At 36.7% G+C, this 23219-nt stretch overlaps 1 protein-coding gene across 5 annotated transcripts in view; it reads right to left on the reverse strand.

Moving 5' to 3' along the window:
- The window catches only part of XRCC4 (X-ray repair cross complementing 4), a 426434-nt gene that overhangs the window by 166095 nt on the left and 237120 nt on the right, over positions 1-23219 (reverse strand). For all 5 annotated transcript variants that reach the window (XM_072606222.1, XM_072606221.1, XM_072606218.1 and 2 more), the window contains exon 7: positions 4288-4435. In XM_072606222.1, the coding sequence (XP_072462323.1) occupies positions 4288-4435 (148 nt within the window). The remainder of the gene's footprint in view (positions 1-4287; positions 4436-23219) is intronic.

Raw genomic sequence — 23219 nt, forward strand, 5'->3', positions numbered from 1 at the left:
AGGCTGGTGAAAAACCCATTCACTACTCTGTGCATCCCTTTCCATTCTTATCATGGCGTTCCCCTGTAAGCAGCACCTTAATATCAAGAGAATATTAATGTTACATGCAACATAGTTATATGGTCATGTTTACTCTCATATATACACATATATATATATACATATACACATATGCACAATCCCTTTTACATGAAAAATTGCCTTATTACCTTTAGAAATGTTTGTTGAAATAAATTTGTCACCATAGGAAACTCTTCACATGTTACTTAGGAACTCAGAAATCTTTGGCTGCACAGGAGCTGCTGTCTTTTCCTAATTATGTTCTTTAAGAAGAAATTTGGGAAAATATTCAAGACATTGAGCCCCTTCATCAAGTCAGCATGAAGACTGACAAGACCTCTGAAAGGTGATTTAGACTGCATTAATTAGAAGAGATGCAGTGACTTTCAACAATACTTATTAGAAATATTGAACTTACTGGGTCAATTTGGGCCCTCAAAATCAGCCAAGCTGTTTGTGTGAATAACCCGGCCTGTAAAGAAAGGACTGCTATACGTATACATTTGTTTTTAACTCTCATTCAGAAATAGCAGAATTATGGTAGAAAAATGAATACACCATGTATTCATTCATTTCAGTCATTCAACCAACATTTACTAAGAATACAACACTGTGTTCCAATGTGTAGGTGATTCAAAGTAGTCTCTGCCCTCAAGGAATTTATAATCGAAAAGAGTAGTTTATATAGTCATCGCCCAGGTTCTTTATTAAAATTAAATCCAATAAATTAAAATGTCATGGTAACATGATTTTTTAGAGGTTAGAGCAATTAAGGTATAAATGTGAAGTTAACTTTGTATTCATATTCTTTCATGAAATGTTATCCTTTCCAATTTGATTTCAACCTTTACTGAATATTATTTTAAGTATTAGATGATACTAATGGCATTTAATCTTCGGAAAATTCTAATTTCAAGAAATTTCTTTTCCTCTTGCCCTTTTTGTTACTCAGACATTATGAGTGGCAAACAACATTTTAATAAACTTTTGGCTAGGATTTTAAAAACACAAACTATAAAAAATACATTATCTGAGTTTAGAGAGTACATATAGAAATACCAATCATCCATAATTTGGCAATTATATTTAATTAGGTGACTGTAATGAGAAACTAGACAATTTAGAATGATGTATGTTGATTATAAGTTTCTTTTTCAGTTGATTACAATTTTTTTTGATGTAACCCCTCAGCTTCTGGGTTACTACTAGAATGTTTCCAAAGAGACATTAGTTTCCAGACGGCTAAATCAATTCTGTTCCAAAATGCAACAGTTTAGTGACTTTTTAAAAAAACTTAATATTAAGACTTATTCGAAGTAGAAGCCAAAAAAGATTCTCAATCTAACATGCCATGGAAGGCAAGAGAAGAGGAACAAGCTAGAGCATCTGACCTTTGAATGCCAACTGCTCAGTCTCCACTTTCTCTGTGACTCTAGTGGGCTGTAGCTGCAGAAATGGGGGACGCTTGCTGCCCTGTCTCTAGCCTTCTCCTAGTCTGTCAGGGAAGGAGAGACAGTAAAAGAGGTCTGAATCTCCTAGCTACTAATCAAAGGCAGCCGATTTTTACTTATAGTGTTGACCTCCCAATCGAGTTATTAATATATACTTTTTGACTGACTAATTGAGGCACACTCTGCCTGCTCCCCCACCCTCCCAGCACCACCTCCAAAGAACAAACAATGGAATATCTCTAGAGTAGAAGAGGGAGAACAGAGGAGACCCAAATAAATCTCAGAAAGTATACTATAGCTATCAAGTCACATAAAAGATAGTACCTTGTAGGACTAAGATTCCTTTCTCTGTCAACATTAGGTGATCTGAGCAACAATTAAGTCACTTAATGTAAAAAGCATAAATAGGAAACTTTGCACCTTTGGACAATCTCAGATAATGATTTGGATGATGCGGAAAAGAAAGAAAGCACTGATAGCAACAGTGAAAAAGATAATTTTCCAGTGAGTGAGAAACACAGGAGAAGCTAGTTCGAGCCTTTAGTTTACCCATTTGACAATCACTTCTGGAGTCAGATGGCTTATGTTATCTGAATCTGCACATCATAATAATTAATGTTTATAACAATCACCTTGAGTCTTAAAAAAAGGTTAAATTATGTTCTGTTTAGAAAGGTTTGGAAGGATGCGATATAAAATGTTTAAAATTTCAATCAAAATTTAGAAAACTGTAATATGTACTCTGTAAATATGTAGAACTGTAAATCTCAGTACCTGTGAGATTAGCTCTCAGTTATCAGGTAAAATCAATTATTCAAAAAAACTTACTTCCCAATGGTTTGTGAAAGTAAAGGCCTACGAAGACTGGCAAATGTTTAGATAAAAAGGTGCATCTGAACTACTTGAAATGAGTTAAGCAAATAATAAAATAATATTTCAAATTCAGTCTTCTAAGGGTGACATGAAAATAACCCAAACCTATAACAAAGAAAAAAGAGAGTTTTATTTCTTTTGCTATTTTATTTAAGCAACAGATAATGTTATGATGGGCAACTAATGCAGACTGAAGTAAAACACCATATAACTTTCTGACTGATAAGTACTGAGGTCAATATTCTCTTATATTTAAAATTCTCTTCCACACCTTTTCATTTTTTACTCCAGGGCAGCTCTGGTGAATGGTTCCACGTTAGGTATACCTAGCAAACCTGGATGAGCTCATTGAATATGAAAATAAATACTTGTATTTGCCTGGGTAGAACAAAATAGTAAGTATCTTCATTAAGACACAAAAGGAAAACATTTAGTCCACAGATTGAGGCTCACACTTTCTTCTCTTCCTACACTGGATGTATGTGAAACCATGAATGATTTTTTAGCAACACTTAGTTCTATAAATTACAAGCAGACTCAATGATCCATGCTTAGTACAGAAATAAAACTTAGCACGTGGGATTTCAGTGCAGTGGTGGTATACAACAAAGAAGAGAGCACTCAATCAGGAGTCAAAAAATCATGGGATCAACTCCCTCCTCTGACATCTACTAACTGTGATCCTGGACAAGTGACTTGGCTTCTGTAAGCCTCAGTTTCCTCATACATAAAATGAGGATCATAATAGCACCTATCTTTATAGGGCAGTTGTGAAGATCAGATGTAAATATGTACATAACGAGCTTTGCAAATGTCAAAGTGCTTACAAATATAAGCTATTATTATTTTTATGAACTAATGAGAAATTTCTGTATGTTTTATTTTTCAAATTCTGATAATGTATATTAGATAAACTACATACAATCAGATATTCTAACCTAGAATATTCATGAATTCTTAAACTACTTCAGGAACACTGTTCTTGTCAGGGTTGCTTATAGAAATAATTTGGCTGTTTTTCCTTTTGTATTTTGGGACTCTTTCTTGCTCATTATGCTATGTGTGATTTAACTACTGATTTTCTGATTTTCATAAAATGCAAGTTAGTTTTCTGGTCTATCCTGAATGAGATTTCAACAATTAAAAACAATAGGTAGAGAATTCAAGATTGAGTGGAAAATTGAAGACTATAAGTAACAGCGGAAGAATGTCCCTTTTTGGGGTCCAGACAAACCTCACCCAGGGATCATATAAATCAACTTGGCCTCTTATCTAAAATATCATATGATAGATGGAATCTGATTTACGTTTAGTCTAGATTGGCATCTCAATAAAACTTAATTAGGATTCTTTCCTTTCTAATGTTTGTAGGTTAATAAGATAAAGAAGGAAAAGAAAGTGAGAAAAGTCTCAAAACACAACTGAAAAATGAAAAAAAAATGACTAGCAATGGGTATATTTGCTTGAATTTAGTACCCCCAAGTTACAAATCATGATTCAAACATTAAATTGGACATTTTCAATTGTGCAATGGAGCTGAACTTCAAAGAATACTATGGTTCCAAGTACTTTAATATCTTACATGCTATTTCCAATTAACCTGGAAATACCAGAAAAAAAATTTAAATTATAATTTCAGCACTTATGATTCAGAGAATAATAATTAAATAATTTCTAGAGTAACACTATTTATCTACGCATTTCACATTCCTTCAAATTCAGTCCAACTTTGGGGGATAGGGTGGCAGGGCAGGAAGATCCTGGTCTTTATATAAATAGAAAAAGAGTTAAATGATGTGAATTTTGTCATGGTAGAATGTGAATCTTTCATAAAAATAAACTTTAGCTATGCTAACACAAATGAACTTACCTTACTGTAAGAATTAAATGAAAAATTACTTACTTTTCCTTTTCTTGAAGAGGTGGTTTCTGAGGAACCAACTGAGGTTCTGTATCAATTTTTTTCTGCAACCGCACCCTCTTATTTCTACTTGGTGCAATATCTGTGACATCTGGACTTGAAATAATGGAATCGTTTTGGCTAAAACAGGCTAAAATGAAATGAAATGAAAAAGAAAGTGACTCAACAATGAAAGGAAATTTTAAAATAGTTAAAGCCAAACTATTCTTCAAGCTATAGAAAACATTTGTGAGGAAAGTGAGACCTTAGTGCTTGTTTTTTTTTTTTTACCTTTTGTATTGACATTTAATAAAAAATTGAAATTTCTGCTTTATATTTCTCTGGCAATTGAGGAAAATACCATTAATTAAGCAATAAAGATGAATGCTTTAGCTCTTGGTCTTAGCTTCATCTTTTTTTCTTCCTTAATTCTAGTTTCACAGTCTTGAGGATTCACTGGGGACCCAACAAAATATGAAGTTAAAAAATATGAACATGTGAGCTGACATCACTAAATGTCACTCAAGTGGCTATATCTTTAGAATAATATAAACAATAAAGCCTAAAAAACGCTTAATAGACATGAAGCTAGTCTAAAGGGTAAAAAAAAAAAAAGGTTTGAATTGTGTTGTCTGTCACCTTAGCAAATAATCCTGCCATAAAGGTAGTATGAAGTATGCTGGATAGCTGACTGCCTTCCTTCCTTCTTTTTAGCAAATATTTGCTGAGGCAAATGTTGTGCAGGACACAGTATGGAATAAAAAAATGAATACAAGTCAGCATCTATCCCGGAGTCACTCACAATCCAGGGGGAAAGATCCAATACAATACAATAAGCATTTTTTGATTACTGTGTGCAATGCACTGTGCTTCAAGCTGGGATACAAAGACAAAAGGAAAAACAGTAATTGGGACCTTAAGTAAGTAAAAAAAAATAAAAAGACCACATACTGAATACATCATGCAATACTTATTTTCTGGATGAAAGCAGACTCATTTATAGAAGGATGTACAGTGAGCCAACTGTCTCACCCTCATCCTCATTATAATATATTTAGAGAATACCTGAGTTAAGTATTTCATATCCAGATATATTATATACAGTAGCTTATGCACTTAGGAGCTTATAATCTAGTTGAGAAAGCAGGTGACATATTTGAAAATGTAAGTAGTAGTATAAATCAAATAAGTGGTACAAATAATATGAACTACAAAGATTCAACTTCCCAAATTATATTAGGAAACTCACGTTGACCTCTTTAATAACAGGTTTAAAAAACTAATTAAGTCTTTCTTTGTCAGCAAAGTGCTGTTGGAGGGTATTCAGTTTTTAAAATCACAGAGTCACAAATTATTACACTTGGAAGTGGTCTCAGAAATCCAACCTTTACCTGAAGCACAAATCTATAGAGTCAATCTATAACTTTCTGTTTTTAATAGAGATTCAACTCTTTTTTAAACCAGCAAGATAAGGTCCATTATTTCAATCATTCATAGAAAGGGAGGAGGGGAAGCAGAAGGAGAATGGATAAGTGATAAAAGAAGGTCAAATGCTATGTCCATTATCATGAATACAGTCAATTTGGGAAGAGAAAGTTTTTTTCTTGATGTCTAATCCAGTAAAATCTCATCTAAAGTAAGTCCTTTCATATAAACAGCAAAGGATGGACTTTTCTATGAAGGAAAAGGTTAACAAAAGGGTCAGGGTCAGAGGGCATTTTAATAATAGATGGGACACAGATCAATTTGCAAAGTAGAAGAGGGGTAGCATTACTGACCAGTACGATGATTTAGAAAAGCAGAGAAGAAAGCAAAGGCAGGAGTCGTTTACTTGATATTTTTAAAATGAATAAATGTTAATAGTGCAGAGGCTTGTGCAAATAGAGAAAGATGTGCTCCAACTCGGAACATTCCTATATTGACTTTCTACTGACTAGTCTCTTCCCAATAGACACCAGTATCCAATAAACACAATATTTAATCTAGAAAAAGACTGCACCATTTTCATGTCTTTCCCCAAACACACGGGAGTCTCTTTACAATGTTGCCACTTGGTGACTATACTAACAGTGGCCATACAAACAGTGTTACAAGCCTTTCTTAAAACATTTTCTTCCCATTTCTAGTTATATTTCAGTGACACAATTTAACCCTCAATATATTAAGTCCTTGAAATAATGAAGCATATTGTCAGCAATTCTTTTTGTATTTCATATCTTTCTTTAAAATGAAGCTTTGATGTAAGTTACCATGCTATTTATAACCACATTTTTATTATGAAGTTAACACCAAATAAAATGAACATTTCCATACGCATGGAATAGAAAAAGATTGCCCATGACCTTCCATGGTTTTTTTAAGCAATATTAATTGAAAGCGTTATTTTTCAAGCTCCATCTCTTCCTTCTGAAGGTACAACTGCTTTTGCTAATAATGACCAAACTTTCTATATAATAATGCTTCCATAGCTCGTTAAGATTTATGAAGTACCTTATATACATGCATTTGATCTTAACAATGTCCTTATAAAATAGTTACTATGTATATGAGTGTGGGTATATATACACATGCATATATGTATGTGTGTGTATGTGTATACACACACATACCCAATATTCACACACACGTATAATCCTATATGTAATGAAAATGAGGACCAGACAGGTTGTGACTTCCCCATGGTTTCACAGCTGTTAAGGGGAAAGAATCAAACTCGCCTCAAAGTGTGTTGTTTTCCTCTAAAGCTACTTATTAATCTTCTTAGTACGGTTTATATATGTGCACATATATTATTTAAATATGCAAATTCAATCATTTTATTACAAAATTAGTTAAATAGCAAGAGCAAGTATTTAGCAAATTTTGTAATACGGGGAAAGAATTTGTGATTTAATCAGCATGAGAAATTCCAAATATGGTAACTTCCTTTATTATCACAAATGGCAATTATATGAGATAATAGCTAAGTTCTAGACAGATGCCTGGGGCAAAAAAACAAAACAAAACAAAGTTAAGAGACTAGCCCAGGTCTTCTAAATGCTACCTTTACTCTGCACTGTACCGAACCATCTCAAACAAACTCTGAGGCCAGAATTCTTTTATACCTGCAAAAAATCCCAGGGGGCTTCCCTATGAGGGTTTATATTTCCTGGTTTCCCATTGGGCAGTGTGTGCTTGATAAGGATTAAAAATCAACGGAGGCTATACCCTTGGCAGAGAATAGTGAGCACAAACAGGTTTCTGTTTATATTTCAATAATAAAGGAAAAATGCTAGCTAAATTCAGGCTTTAAGTTAAGATCAGAGATGTTTTCACTTTAATGTACTGACTGAAACAGATTACTAGAAAAAAATACAAGTCTTGTGAAATTCAAACTTTGCAATGAATGCAATGCCTGGCCTAGAGTCAGGAAGACTCATCTATGTGAGTTTTACTTACTAGCTGTGTGACTCTGGGCAAGTCACTTAACACTGTTTGCCTCAGGTTCGTCATCTGTAAAATAAGGTGGAAAAAGAAATAGCAAACCACTCTAGTATCTGCCAAGAAAACTCCAAATGGGGTCAGGCAGAGACTTAAAGACTGAGCAATAATAAAATGCAAATTGAATTTATTAATAGTCACTAATTGCCCACAATTATGACACACATATAAATAAATAGCAGAGCTTGTTTGTTTAGAGTATAAACAGGATAATTAATGTACTAATCCCCATCTTTTTAACCCTAATCTCTTATTTTTCATTCTCAAGCAGATCATTATAACCTAAAAATATTATGTTAAGGCTATACCAATCATCTTTAGGATAGCACTGTGATGTCCTCATAGTAAAAGAACCCAGGATGACCTTGATGGCTTTAATGTCAGAGCAAAAGAGAAATGTTAGCACACAATTCTTTTATTTCAAATATCCTAATAGAATTCTGGGTAACAGGGGGAAGGTAGGCAGAGAAGCATGGAAAGCAATTTTAAAATAGGAAAGAACCTTTCCTTAAAAGAAAAAAAAAAATCTTAGAATCAGAGCTAGAATATAGGAGTGGCAAGGGTAATGAGCTGTGATCTCCAGGACTTAGTCCTTACTGGATGAATGCCAATATCCCAAGTCATTGAGGTCTAATATTGCTACTTTGTAACTTTTTCTCCCAGTTTAGTGGGGAACCAGGTGCATGGTAGATTCAAGAAACAGAAAAGGAGAACAAGCATGGGGATGATGGAGGATGGAACTGAAATGTGTTTAAGAAGGGGAGAAGGAGGAGATGAGCTGGAATTGGTAGGATGGTGTCAAATCGTATAAACCAGGCAGAGGAACTGAGCATCTACTCTACCAAGACCATCCCTCATCGCCTCCTCAAATAAATTTCATTCCTTTCTTCTTCTGTATAAAGAAAGAAATAATTTTAAATTTTATGAACATCTTTTGATTTTCCCTTGCCCAAATTTCCTCCCTATGTCCCTTCCCTTCCCCCCACTCCTCCCCTCTATGCATGGTCATATAATCACGTGACTAAAGGTAGGCCAGCATGAGCAACCAAGGTCATCTGAAGGAGCCATAGCTGAACAACATAGAGAGTTAGTTCCTTCACTCCTGGACCAAGGAAGGGGGGGATGGCTTGCTAACACATGCATCTGAATCTTACTGCATACTTTTCAAATGTTTATTGAGAGAGCTGCAGGACAAATGACGTATATTTAGTTCATGTGTCAAGTTCACTGCTACTAGAAAATGTGATCTCTTCATATAAACCTTGGAATGGGGAAAAGAAGGCTTTGACAAAGGGGCTCTCCTTACCATCGGACAAGGTCTCCTCAGGGGCCTGGAGGGAAAAGTTCCAACAGGATAGAGAGACACAGTATAAGATTCCCTGAGCTCTTCCAATGTCAAGATAAAATGACATTTTATCAAATTTTCTGGAGGCTTCCTTAACCTTTCAGCAATGTGGATTTACCCCAGGAATTAACATATTTTGTAAATTTAAGTCTACAACTATCAACTCCTCAAAGCTCAATATTTTCAGATTCTTAGCTTGTTTGGTCTTGTTACTTGTTATCAAGAAACTTGTTTTTAATCCTAGATTTAAATATTTACTTTTATGATAAATGGACTTTAACACAATAGAAGGCTTAATGAAGTCCCCAGGGAAGATGCTAAAAAATCAATATCCCAAAGGGTAAGTTATTCATGTTAGCAGTCACTTAGCTTCAGAACTGGTTTCTTAAAATACCAAAAGAAGAAGCCTCGGGTACTGAAGTTCTATGGCGGACCTCTCCTCTATTCCAAAATCTTCAATCCAAAAAGTCTGCACAATTCCTGAAGAATACAGCCAGACCTCTTCACCTGACATTTATGGACCTTAAACTGCCTGGCCAGCCTTCTTTCTCATTACTAATCAACAGGAACCTACCATCCACTTGTACAGGTGCTAGACAGTCTGAAGTGCCATATGTATTTGGATCTCTGTGCCGATGTTCTCATTCCATCTATTTAGAATGTCCATGTCCCAAACCATCGAGGCAATACATGTGTCTTCTTACTCTTTCTTTAAAGCTCAGTTCAAGCATAAATGCCTCAGTGAAGGTTTTCAATCTGTCTTAGCCCACAGAATGCTCAGCCTTCTCTACATACCTACAGTAGCCAGATGACTAATTTAGAATGCAAAATACACTATCTTATATAATTTATCCTTTTATGTATGTATGTATGTATGTATGTACATATGTGGCATATGTACATAAATAATATGTAGATATGTATATTCCATCTCCCCTATTAAATTGCAAATTCTGCTAATGGGGATCATATTTTTATTTCATTGTATTCCTCTACACCCAGCAGATTATAATGTTTGGTGATGATACCAAATATATATATATATTTAGATGTTTAACAAGTGGAAATTTATTTGCTTTTGGAGTTTTGGCTAATTTTTTTCCTTTTAAAACCTACAAGTTGTTCAAAAGATAACATATAATTATTGGGGTTTGATTAACCATATGAATTATTTTGGCAGATTTTGGCTGATGACCTCAAAGAATTGAATTTAATTAAAATACGATTAATGATCTCCACCACCTCTCCCACATCTATAAAAAGCAGGAAAATGACATGTTAGAAAAAATAGTGACTTTCCATGTTTCTGACCCAACCCAATTGCAGGAGAATCACAACAGAGAATTTCTTATTTGCTGCACTAACATAACCATACCTCACACCAAAACATGCATCAAGTCTAGACCAAAAATCCTTAAATCTGAGAATTAAAAGCTCTATGTAAAACTAAGCTTCAAAAACTGCATTTCTTTCTTTTCCCCAAGGCAAAATAAACAAGCAAAACCTCTGTTTTTCTATATTTTCAATCTTGGTAGTGCGTCTTATTCATAGGAATAAAGTTATTGGAGGAAAGAAACTGAGATAAGGCTAATTACTCCCTGCAGACACTTTCCAGTATCTTAGAATAGTCATATATCTTAAACTGGGAGTGTTTTAATCTAATCACAATCAACATTATGTTGTCCTTTGCCATTAGCAGAACAGGGCATTTAAAATTTAAAAATAAATTACTGCATAGTTTTCACACTGTAATCTACATAAAGGCACTGATAACCATCTTATATAGAAGGTCTACGGACTAATCTCTTAGTTTGCAATCAGTAAATAATTGATAATTATTTACCTATACTCGAGAACATTAGAAGCATGTTTTTTCCCCCACCAGAAATCAAATTTCTCACTTAGTCAACACAGTTGGAAGTAAGATAGGAGGAGAAACAACATCTAAGAGAAGGGTAACCAAAGAGAGTTTTGGAAATTTAACACTCACAATGTCATTTGCAAAGGTCAGAAGGGTTGAGCTACAAAAGATAAATTGGACATCAGTACGGGCCATGGGTGGAAAAATGATAACTTACCAATGTTAAATTTATTTATAAACTACATAAAAGTCATATTTCAACATTTTAATTATATTTATGTACATATTTCATTTTTAAAAGCTACAACGTTTTTATAACTGAAATGCTATAAACAATGTTATAACTTCAATGTGATATAATTCAACAAATATTTATTTAGTGCTGAGTAGAATGAGGGGGAAGACAAGTAATAAAAATTATTTGTGCATACAATATTTCATTTCTCCACAAGATTATAAACTCCTTGAGGACAAGAAGCTTATAAAATTGTTGGGAGATGAGGTATACACAAATAACTACAAATTAAAATGGCATAAATGCCATAAGAACAGTATAAATTGATTTTCAAAAGCAATTGTTTAAGTACTTTTAATTGAACTGAGGTAGTTTTGAAACCTTTATAATTCTTCAAATTATAGCTTGAGGTCTTCATTTTGCTCGCCCAACAAAACCCATCCCAATTTTTTTCCTCTAATGCTTTTACCTGGGGCAAAAAACAAAAACTAAAGAAATAGACTTCACAGGCTAATCATCATATGAAGTTTCTATACGTGAGTTTCTGCTACAGTATTAATGACAAGCACCATCCCAGATCCCCACTAGATCTAGTCAATGTCAGAGAGGTCATCAGGTCCCAAAACAGTCTATCCCAGTTCTGGGGAACTCTGATAGCAAAAAATTGCTTCATTATATCAATTATACCAATTCATTTTATCATTAAATATGTCATACAGTTTCTACTCATTTGTTAAAGCTTCACAACTGGGGACCAATCTATCTTATGCATAGAAACTTTTTAAATACTTGAAGATAGTGCTTGTCCTCGGTCTTCTCTAGACCAAACAGCTGCAATTTCTTCAATAGATTTTTCTCACTTCATGGTTTTGAGTCCTCTCACCATCAAAGTCTTGCTTCTTTTGACCCATTTCAGATCCTCAATATTCCTAAAAAATGACACCCAGAACCGAAAGCCGGAACCTATCGTTTTCTTTGTCTCCCTTTCTCTGTCTGTCTGTCTCTTCTACAACAGCCAAACTCCTGAGAAAACATGTTATCACTCTTTAGTCTAAACTGCCTCTCCTTTCATTAACTTGTCAATCCCAACAATCTGGCTCCCCATGACATCTATTGGTTGAAACTGCTCTTTCCAAGGTTGCCAATGATTTCTTACTTGCCCAAGTCAAGGACTTTTTCTCAGGTCTTATTTTTCTGGAATTTTCTGAGGCATATGAAGAGGTTATCACTTTTCTCTTGGTTTTCATTATCCACATCTGTCCACCTTGTCCATTAATCAATTAATAAGCAAATATTAAGCACTTATACATCCAGCATCGTGTTAAGCACTGGGGATTAAAAAAAAAAAAAAAAGGAAAAAATATTTTGTCCATGCCTTCAAGAAGCTTGTAAATATCATGAAGAATTTTTCCAACTGCTATGCTAAAATTCTGGCATTTGCAGAATTTCCCCAACTAACTCAGTTTGAAAATGAAAAAAGATACATGATTAATCTTAGTATGACTTATTTCTAATGAATTCATGCTGGCTTACAGTGATCACTGCTTCTCTTTCCAGATGCTCACAAACTGTCTCTGTGATAATCAATTCAGTGAAAGACAAGATAAGCAAGACACAGAAGTAATAATAACAATAATAAAAATAGAACACAAACGACTTGAGGAAAAGATTGCCCAAAAGAACTGCTGGGAAAAGTAGGAAGCAGTGTAGTAGAAATTTAATTTAGAACACCACTAAATCTCATATGATACAATAAACTTGAAACTGATAAAAAATCTATACATTAAAGGTCACACCATAAAAACTTAAAATAGAAGAAAATGGAAGGAAGTAATTTTCACATTTATGGCCAGGGGAAAAATTCTTAACCAAACAAGAAAACATAAAAGATGAAGGGAGTTTTAACTACATAAAATTAAAAAGCTTTGAATAAAGAAAATCAATGTAGAATAAGAAAAGTAACTATGAAAGGGGGAAAACATCTTTGTGCTGAATATCTCTTTATAAAGCTCTAAAACACAAGATATGCTCTCCCTCTTCTCCTCTGCTTTTTGAGTATCCTTGACTTCCTCCAAGTCGAATAAATGCTAGCTAACTGTCTCTAAAAAGTTACCTTCCATCTTCTCTGTGTGTATATTGTTTTCATTAAACTATGTAAATCATCTCCACAATTAGAACCCAATTTCCTTAAGAGTAGAGAACTGTGGTGGGGCTGAGCCAAGATGGTGGAGTAGAAAGATGCACATACTCTAGCTCTTCCCCTACAGCCCATAAAATACCTGTAAAGAAAGACTCTCAAGAAATTCTAGAGCAGCAGAAGCCACAGAACAAGGGAGTGGAGGAGATTTCCAGCTCAGGGTGATCTGGAAGGCTGATAGGAAAGGTCTGTTGCACCAGATGTGGAGTGGACCACAGCCCAACCTTGGCAGTGTGGCACCAGGAGGAGCAGGACCTGAGCAAGCTTGGGGACAGACAGCAGCAGTGGGTTCGCAGATCCCTCAACCCATAGGTGCTAGAGGTCAGTGAGAGGGCTTTTTCAGCTGGCTGAGAAAGGAGCACGGTCCCACCATAGCCCTGGCTCCAGGCAGTGGCAGCAGAGGCCTTAGTGGGCAGCAGCTCCCACTGCAGGCAGCAGCAGGCATTCATTATTGGAGGCCTCATTGTAAAGCTCCTGGGGGAATTGAGCAGCTGATCTTAATCTCACACTGAATGCAGCCCTGCCCCCCCCCCCCCAGTCCCCCAAAGTCCCTGGGGGAATTGAGCAGCTGATCTGAATCTCAGTCCCAGGTGCTGACTGGCAGAACTGGATGCGAGGTGGTTGTAGAGAGAAAAATTCTACTACTTGCAGATTCTGGGCACAAAAGTATCTGGTTGCTCCCAGATGAGTGTGCAGGCTTGATTGTGACACCTTAGAGGAAGTGAGATGTTACAGGTCCCCAGAGTATATCCTATTCTTGACAAAGAACCCAAAAGTCAAGTAATTACTTGGGAAAAAGGCCAAAAAAGGGAAAAAAATAAAACTATAGAAGGTTATTCTCTTGGTGAACAGGTATCTTCTCCCATCCTTTCAGATGAGGAAGAACAATGCTTACCATCAGGGAAAGACATAAACGTCAAGGCTTCTGTATCCCAAACATCCAAAATAAATATTTAGTGGTCTCAGGCCATGGAAGAGCTCAAAAAGGATTTCAAAAATCAAGTAAGAGAGGTGGAGGAAAAATTGGGAGGAGAAATGAGAGATGCAATAAAATCATGAAAAGCAGGTCAACAATTTGCTAAAGGAGACCCCAAAAAATGCTAAAGAAAATAACACCTTTAAGAATAGGCTAACTCAATTGGCAAAAGAGGCTCAAAAAGCCAATGAGAAGAATGCTTTAAAAAGCAGAATTAGCCAAATGGAAAAGGAGGTTCAAAAGCTCACTGAAGAAAATAGTTCTTTAAAAATTAGAATGGAATAGATGGAAGCTAATGACTTTATTAGAAACCAAGAAAACACAAAACAAAATCAAAAGAATGAAAAAATGGAAGATAATGTGAAATATCTCATTGGAAAAGCAAGTGACCTGGAAAATAGATCCAGGAGAGACAATTTAAAAATTATGGGACTACCTGAAAGCCATGATCAAAAAAAGAGCCTAGACATCATCTTTCATGAAATTATCAAGGAAAACTGCCCTGAGATTCTAGAACCAGAGGGCAAAATAAATATTAAAAGAATCCACCTGTCACCTCCTAAAAGAGATCTGAAAAGAACAACTCCTAGCAACATTGTAGCCAAATTCCAGAGTTACCAGGTTAAGGAGAAAATATTGCAAGCCACTAGAAAGAAACAATTTGAGTATTGTGGAAATATAGTCAGGATAACACAAGATCTAGTAGCTTCAACATTAAGGGATCGAAGGGCGTGGAATATGATATTCCAGAAGTCAAAGGAACTAGGATTAAAACCAAGAATCACCTACCCAGCAAAACTGAGATAATACTTCAGGAGAAAAAATGGTCTTTCAATGAAATAGAGGACTTTCAAACATTCTTGATGAAAAGACTAGAGCTGAAAAGAAAATCTGACTTTCAATGGAGGGGAAAAGGGGGGAGGTGAGAGGGAAAAAGTAAAGCTTACTCCCATGACATTTGGCTCAAGGAAGGAATAACATGCACACTCAATTTGGTATGAAAACCTATCTTACAATACAGGAAAGTAAGGGAGAAGGGAATAAGCCAAGTAAGGGGGGATGATGGAAGGTAGGGCAAATGGGAGAAGGGAACAATTAGAAGTAAACACTCATGGGGAGGAACAAAGTCAAAAGAGACAAGAGAATAAATGGGAGGCAGGATAGGATGGAGGGAAATATAGTCAGTCTTACACAACATGAATATTATGGAAGTCATTTGCAAAACTACACATATATAGCCTATACTTAATTGCTTGCCTTCTCAGTGGGGATGAGTGGGGAGGAAGGAAGGAAGAGAAGCTGGAACTCAAAGTTTTAGGAACAAATATTGAGTACTGTTCCTGCGTACAACTGAGAAATAAGAAATAGAGGTAATGGGGTATAGAAATTTATGTTGCCCTAAATGACAAAAGAGAAGATAGGGATAAGGGAAGGGAGAAGTGTTAGAAGGGAGGACAGATTGGTGGAAGAGGTAATCAGAATGCTTGGCATTTTGGCATGGGGGGAAGGGAGAGATGGGGAGAAAATCTGGAACTCAAAATTTTGTGGGAATGAATATTGAAAACTTAAAATAAATAAATTTAAAAAAGAGTAGGGAATTGTTTTTGCCTTTTCCCTGTGTCTTCACTATTTAGTATGGTACCTGACACATAGTAAGCACTTAATAAATGTTTGCTGATTGACTGTCACAAAAATATAAGACCAAGAAGCACCATTCCCCAATATGAGACTACTGATAAGATATGGATATGAACAGCCTTACCAAAAAATGGCAAATTCTAAATGATTATTTGAAAACCATCTCTAGGTAACTAATAATATTAGTAGGGGGATGGAGTTAACACAGATTCCTTCCCCACAGTAAGGACAGGTAGTTCGTGTTGGTAGCTCACCTTACTTCTAACACGACAGTTTTGTTACTGCTGCCACTGTCATCCTTAGAATTATCAGTAAGCTTCAGCTCCTACTAGGTTGTAGCTTTCCCAACATCTTCCAGAAACACACATTTCTCTTGTATTTTCCCTTGGTTTCTTGTTCTCCCTTCCTCCTTGTGAACAAGATGTTATTAAATTTGATCTAATTACAGAGCATCATTATGTAGTCATGTAGTTATACTACTTTAAGCACCTCCTCAAGTTTGATCAAGATTGGATCAAACATTCATGACTGCGTCATTGAAACTTCTTTTGTGGGGACAATCTCAAAGCCAGACTTCTAAAAATTCACTCATCTGAAGTTCATAACATAATTTTGGAACATATTCATTGTATTCCTCCTGACCAAGGTGTCAGTTGATTTCTCCCAAGTTTTCTATCATTTCTACTCCTCTCTTTTTCTTATTGGCTAGAACCTGGACCCACACAGAAGTTCCTTTCGTTGATTTCCCTAATTATAATAATTTTTCATATTATGTTGTATGTTAGATGGAACATGGGAAAACTTGGACACTAATGCACTGTTGGTGTTGTGAATGGATCCAACCATATTGGAGAACAATTTGGAACCATGCCAAAAGGGCTATCAAACTCTACATACCCTTTGATCCAACAATACCACTGCTAGGTCTATATCTCAACGGGATCATAAAAAGGGGAAAAGGACCTATTTGCACAAAAACATTTATAGCAGCTCTTTTCATGGTATCTAAGAATTGAAAATTTAAGGGATGCCCATGAATTGGGGAATGGCTAAACAAACTGTGGTATATGACTGTAAGGGAATGATTGTGCTACAAGAAATGACAAGCACAATGATTTCAGAAAAAAAAAAAACCCTGGAAAGACTTACATGAACTGATGCATAGTGAAATGTACAGAAGCAGGAGAACATTATATACAGTAACAGCCACATTATTCAAGGAAGAACTGTGAATGGCTTCGCTATTCTAAGCAATACAATGATCCAAGACAAAGCCAAAGGACTAATGATGAAGAATGCTATCCACCTCCACAGAAAGAGATGGTATTGTTTGAATACAGACTGAAGCATGATATTTTTCCACTTTCTTTCATTATTTTTCTATTATTTGAATCTTCTTGTACAAAATTATTAATACAGAAATGTTTTACATAATTGTGCATGTCCTATATCTGACTGCTTACCATCTCAGGAAGAGGAGAGGAAAGTGAAGAAAGGGGGAGATAGAATTTGGAATTCAAAACTTAAAAAAATGTTAAAAATTGTTTTAGCATGTAATTGGGGGGAAATATAATATATATTTTTTAAAAAGTAAATTACTTTCCTCACAACAACCCTATGAGGTAGGTCATACAAATATAATTATTTCTATTTTAGAAGAGGAAACTGAGTTCCAAGGATGTTAAACAACCTGCCTGGTCACATAACTAATAAGTATCTGAGTCAGAATTTGAACCAAGGGTAACTGGTAAAAAGACCAATGCTCCTTCCATTACACCATGCTTCCTCAACCCTCTGAAAAGATCACAGGATCACAGAAATGGAGTTAGAATGCATTGCAGAGGTCATCTATTCAAACTCTCAATTTTTACACAGGAGGAAACTGAGAGTTAGAGAGGTGGTGACTTGCCTTAGGTTACACAAGAGGTAAAAAGGTAGCATTTGAAACTGAATTCCTTGACTTCAAACCCAGGGCCCTTTCTTCTATGCTCCCCCTCTTGCCTTCCATGAAGTTATAAGCAAGAAAAATAAAGAGAGGGGGGCGAAGCCAAGATGGCGGAGTAGAAAGACGCACATACACATAGCTCCGAACCCACAACCCATAGAACATCTGTAAAAAGGAACTCACGGCGAAGTCTGGAGCAGTAGAGGCCACAGAACAGTGGAGCGAAGGAGATTTCTGTTCCAGAGGGACCTGCAAACCTCTCACAAAAGGTCCGTCACGCTGCGGACGCAGAGCCCAGCCCAGCCCTGCCGTGGCCGCAGCACCGAGAGGAGCAGATCCGAGCAGGCTTCAGGGACGGGATCTCCAGCGGCCGCACGGGTCCCTCCACCCACAGGAGATGGGGGTCGGTGAGAGGGTCTCTTTGGCGGGTCGAGAGGGGAGTGGGGTGCCCCCATAACTCAGGCCCCCTCAGGAGGCAGAAGCTGAGGCAGCGGCAGACCAGGGCTCCCCAAGCAGGCAGGAGCCTGGATCCATTGTTGAAGGTCTGTGCATAAACCCCCTGAGGGAACTGGGCCTGAGAGGCGGCCCTGCCCCCACCTGAGCACCTGAACTTAATCTCACACTGAATAGCAGCCCTGTCCCCGCCAAAAGCCCTGAGGCTGGGAAGCAGCATTTGAATCTCAGATCCCAAGTGCTGGCTGGGAGGATCAGGAGGCAAGGTGGGTGTGAGGAGAATATTCAGAGGTCAAGTCACTGGCTGGGAAAATGCCCAGAAAAGGGAAAAGAAATAAGACTATAGAAGGTTACTTTCTTGGTGAACAGGCATTTCCTCCCTTCCTTTCTGATGAGGAAGAACAATGCTTACCATCAGGCAAAGACACAGAAGTCAAGGCTTCTGTCTCCCAGCCCACCCAATGGGCTCAGGCCATGGAAGAGCCCAAAAAGAAAAATAAAGAGAGTTTAAGTCCTACCTCTAACACATAATGGCTATATGGGCAAGTCACTTAATCTTTCAGTAAGTGGCAGAGAATTTACCACCCCTGTACTGATAGGGGGAATTTTCTCATTTAGGAGCTCCTTATATCACTGACATCCCAGGTAAAAATTCAAATGCCTCTCTCTCTCTCTATTTCTGTCTCTCAGTTTCTCTGTTTCTGTCACACACACAATTCCAGCAGTTGTGTTATGGTTTACTGTTGACATTTCTGAGATATTTAAACCTTCAGCTTGGCATGGCTGTGAGGCAGACTCTTGAAAACCAGAAAGTGAGGAGCTTGTCCGATTTCTGAGTCAGCTAGCTTTCTGTAACACTTTATAATGGTTATCCTTGGACATGTCAGATGGGGTTTCATGGCAAACTCTCATATTTCCTCTAGGCTGAAATTCTCAATCATTACCAAAGCTATTTATATATCAGCGATGCCAAGTGACTTCAGAGACATCTGGATTTTCAAGAATACAGGACAGGAACGGCATTGCATGTGGTGGCCAAAGAATCAACTATTAATTGTTAAGGCAAGAAACACATGAGGAAAACAAAACAAAACAACCAGACTATGAAAGAGCAATTTTGAGCCTTCAATATTACCTTTTATTCCAGTGAACAGTTATACATAATAAACCCTGGAAAGCAGTTTTAATGGGTAATAGGTTTCAGATAACAAAACTACAATTTCTCAGCTTTCACCATTTTCATAAAGGGGCCCCTGCATGCATATGACCCACATCACGAAATGTTTGGGGTACAACATAAAGCTTTCATTGTTGCTCTAAAAGGCAGGGATTAACTTCTGGAAACTTCAAGACCCTTTAACTGTTTCCATCATAGAGGCTGGGTACGCCTTTGTGAGATCTTTATATTGGCTTTTCTGGGTTTTCCCCCTCAATCGTAAGCATGTAGTAACTGATATATACATCTTAGAGATTATAGTATAATAGTCACTTAGAAGAAGATTTTGGCCTTTTATGAATAATTAAAACAAAATTTCTTTGGAACAAAGCATATGATACCATAGCTCTCAGTTGGCTTCATGCACCCTTCTTCCCCGCTAAAAAAAAAACAACTGTATACACTGATGGTGCCTCAAAGTATAGACCAGGCCTAACTGTAGCTATGTATATTATTTTTCCCCTCTCCTAGAGAGAAACTTTTCTTATTATAAAGTTTTTCCACAGATAATAAGAACTTAAACTTCCTTTCCTCAACAACTGTTAGAAGAGAAAGGCTAATTCATTAGATCACTGTACTTTTATGAGACAGCTTTTCTTTAAAAGGTAAGACTAACAGACACTGCTGTTTGTTGTTGGTTGTTGTGGAGATCAGACTTGAGACATTGCTACTGGGTAAAACTGTCATTACACATTGATTTAAAATAATCACTAATTTTTGTTTTAGCTAGGGGCTATTTTTTAAATTTTATTTTACTTTAAAAATAAGTTGATGCCTTTTGTTCTTTCGATTATAGACTTTTCAACCTCACCGCACCCCAGACTAAACCTTTCTTTGTGACAGAGAAAAACAATGTGAAACAATGAATGTATCCTGAAATGTATAAAATATTCTGACCTAGCAGCCTTCTAACTCTCAATAAAGAGGCCTATTTCCATTATTTACTCTTCAGGACCTTCCACTTTTTCCTAATTCAGAGCACAATTCAGTTTTAGTGATCTTTTAATTCACATTATTATTGATATTGTATATAGTCAATTCTCAAAGCCTCTGTGAACACTGAATTAGTGAATAATGAACCTGTTCCTGCGAGCCTCTGGTCACATTTACTTTAGCACTTTCTGGAAGGACCTCATGCATATATTAGTGAATTTCCTTTTTCTTTTCCTCAAAAACCCCACTGATGATTAACACTGAACTCACGGCCAACTGCACTATAACTCATGTTTGAATGAAGCTTATCTAACACATGTATTTTCTCTGTAAGGTACATCACAGACTTCTTGTGCTTTGAGAACACTACATCTTCTATAAATACTTGTTTTCATGTTCTCCACCCCATTAGAACGTGAGCTCCTGGTGGGCAGGGATATAATTTTATATATACATAATATAATTTTATTTCCTTCTTAGAGTCTCCAGAATTTAGCACAGTGATTGGTATATAGTGGGCACTTTAATAAATCCTTGTTGATTTAATATGGCCTGAAATTCCTTCCAGTTCTAACTCTTATGATATTAAGATCTACTTATACAGTGGTATCAAAAAAACAAGGAAGATTGAGAAATACGACTTGATGGTGACAGAGCAATCAATCAGTTAGCACTTAATAAGCACCTACTATGTGCTGGGAGAGGCAGCTAGGTGATCAGTAGATAGAGTATGGGGCCTGGGGTCTGGAAGACCTGACACAAGACCCTGGACAAGTCACAACCTCTGTTTGCCTTAATCACTGGAGAAGGAAATGGCACTCCAGTATCTTTGCCAAGAAAACCTCATATGAGGTAACAAAGAGTTGGACTTGACTAAACAACTGAACAAACAAATGTGTTGGACTCTATATAAAGTACTGGGGACGCAAAGAATCTGTTCTCAAGGAGAAGTCAGATGGGGGATACAACATGCAAACAACTATGTACAAACAAGATATATATGGGATAAATTGAGGGAAGGAATGAAAATGACTTCTTAAAGAATGTGGGATTTTAGCTGAGGCTTGAAGGAAGCCAGAAAAGGTAGGAGAGAGAGTGGTCGACAGTCAGTGAAAACACTTGGAGTCAGGAGATGGCGTAGCCTGTTTAAGGACTAGCAAAGACCAGATCACAAAAATACAGTCACCATAAAAAGTAGGAAAGGTAGGAAGGGGACAGGGATTTGAAGGGAGAAAGGATTTGACAGCCAAACCAAGGATGTTATATACGATCCTGAAGGTGCTAGGGAGTCACTGGCATTTACTGAATAGGGGAGTGATTGACAGGATCAGACCTGAATTTTAGGAAGATCAATTCAACAGCTGACTGGAGGATGGACTGGAGTGGAGAGAAATTTAAGGCATCAAGACCATCCCAGAGGTTACTGTGACAGTTTAGGCTTGAAGCGATGAGGGCCTGTACCAAGGTGTCTGTAGCATCAGAGGAGAAAAGGATGTGGCTAGGAAAGCACAAATTGAACCATGTATCGACCAGAAGAGTAAACAATGCTCGTAATTTTGCTGGTGTCCTTCGAATTGGCCAGTAACAAACAGAGCTAGGCTCGTGAGGAGAGGTGAAGAGGAGGAGCCAGATGAAGCTCATGAGAGCACCATAACACAAATGAAATAACAAAGGGTTTTACTACCTTTTCCCTTTGAGGTCATTAGGAGAAAGAGTGGTCCTTCCCCTTCCTCCTTCCACTCTGGAAGATGATCCAGATGGAACAAAATGGGGGGAGGGACAAATGAATATTTTCATAGGATCACAAGCTGGGACAGAGCTTAGAAACCAGTTAGTCCAAACCCCACATCTTCCAGAGAAAGAAGGAACAGCAGAATAGGGAAATTGCCATGAGAGGCAGCCATTTCTAAGCATCTTCCTACTGTGAAGATGATATTTAAGATGTCATGATGTCATGATGGAAAAATATACTGAAGCCATTAAGGTTTTCATAATGGATTCAGCAATGGTGTGCATAATAAGCTATATGTGACCTGAAAAAATACACATGACATTATAATAATGTTCTTGGGGGAAGTGTGCTGGCACAATTCCAGTCAATATCATAACAGAATTATGTTTCAGGAAAAAAATCAAACAGCTCCATTCACTTCATGGTATCTCTTTTTTTCCGTAAAAGATTTAGAGATGAGGTAGACATAAAAAAGTATTTAGCACTCTAAGAAGAATTGATCTAAGCTCTTTTTCAAAGTCTTTTTATGCACTAAAAATCTGCTGGCAGCAAATTTCTATCTTAGAATTTCTTACTAACGTATTTTTGATTTGTTACCAAAATAAATGCCCATGATTACTATACTGACAATTGCTACTATGTGTATATGCATACATGTATGTGTGTATATATGTGTACACATGTATGGTATGTATGTGTATCTACATAATACACATATACATATGCATACACACGCACATAAAATAAAGACTGCGTCTCCTACTCTTGCCCAAGCTGGAAGTATGGGGTTACTCAAGAGCACTTCTGCATAACCTATGTTACCTAGAATTCTCAAGTTATAGAAATCCAACAGTTTTAGCCTCCAACAACTCATCCCAGAGGAGCATTACAGAAGTTTGCCACCAACTCCGGCTGCTAGTTTAT

The sequence above is a fragment of the Notamacropus eugenii genome, chromosome 4 (genome assembly GCF_028372415.1).
Source record: "Notamacropus eugenii isolate mMacEug1 chromosome 4, mMacEug1.pri_v2, whole genome shotgun sequence".
Taxonomy (NCBI): Eukaryota; Metazoa; Chordata; class Mammalia; order Diprotodontia; family Macropodidae; genus Notamacropus; species Notamacropus eugenii.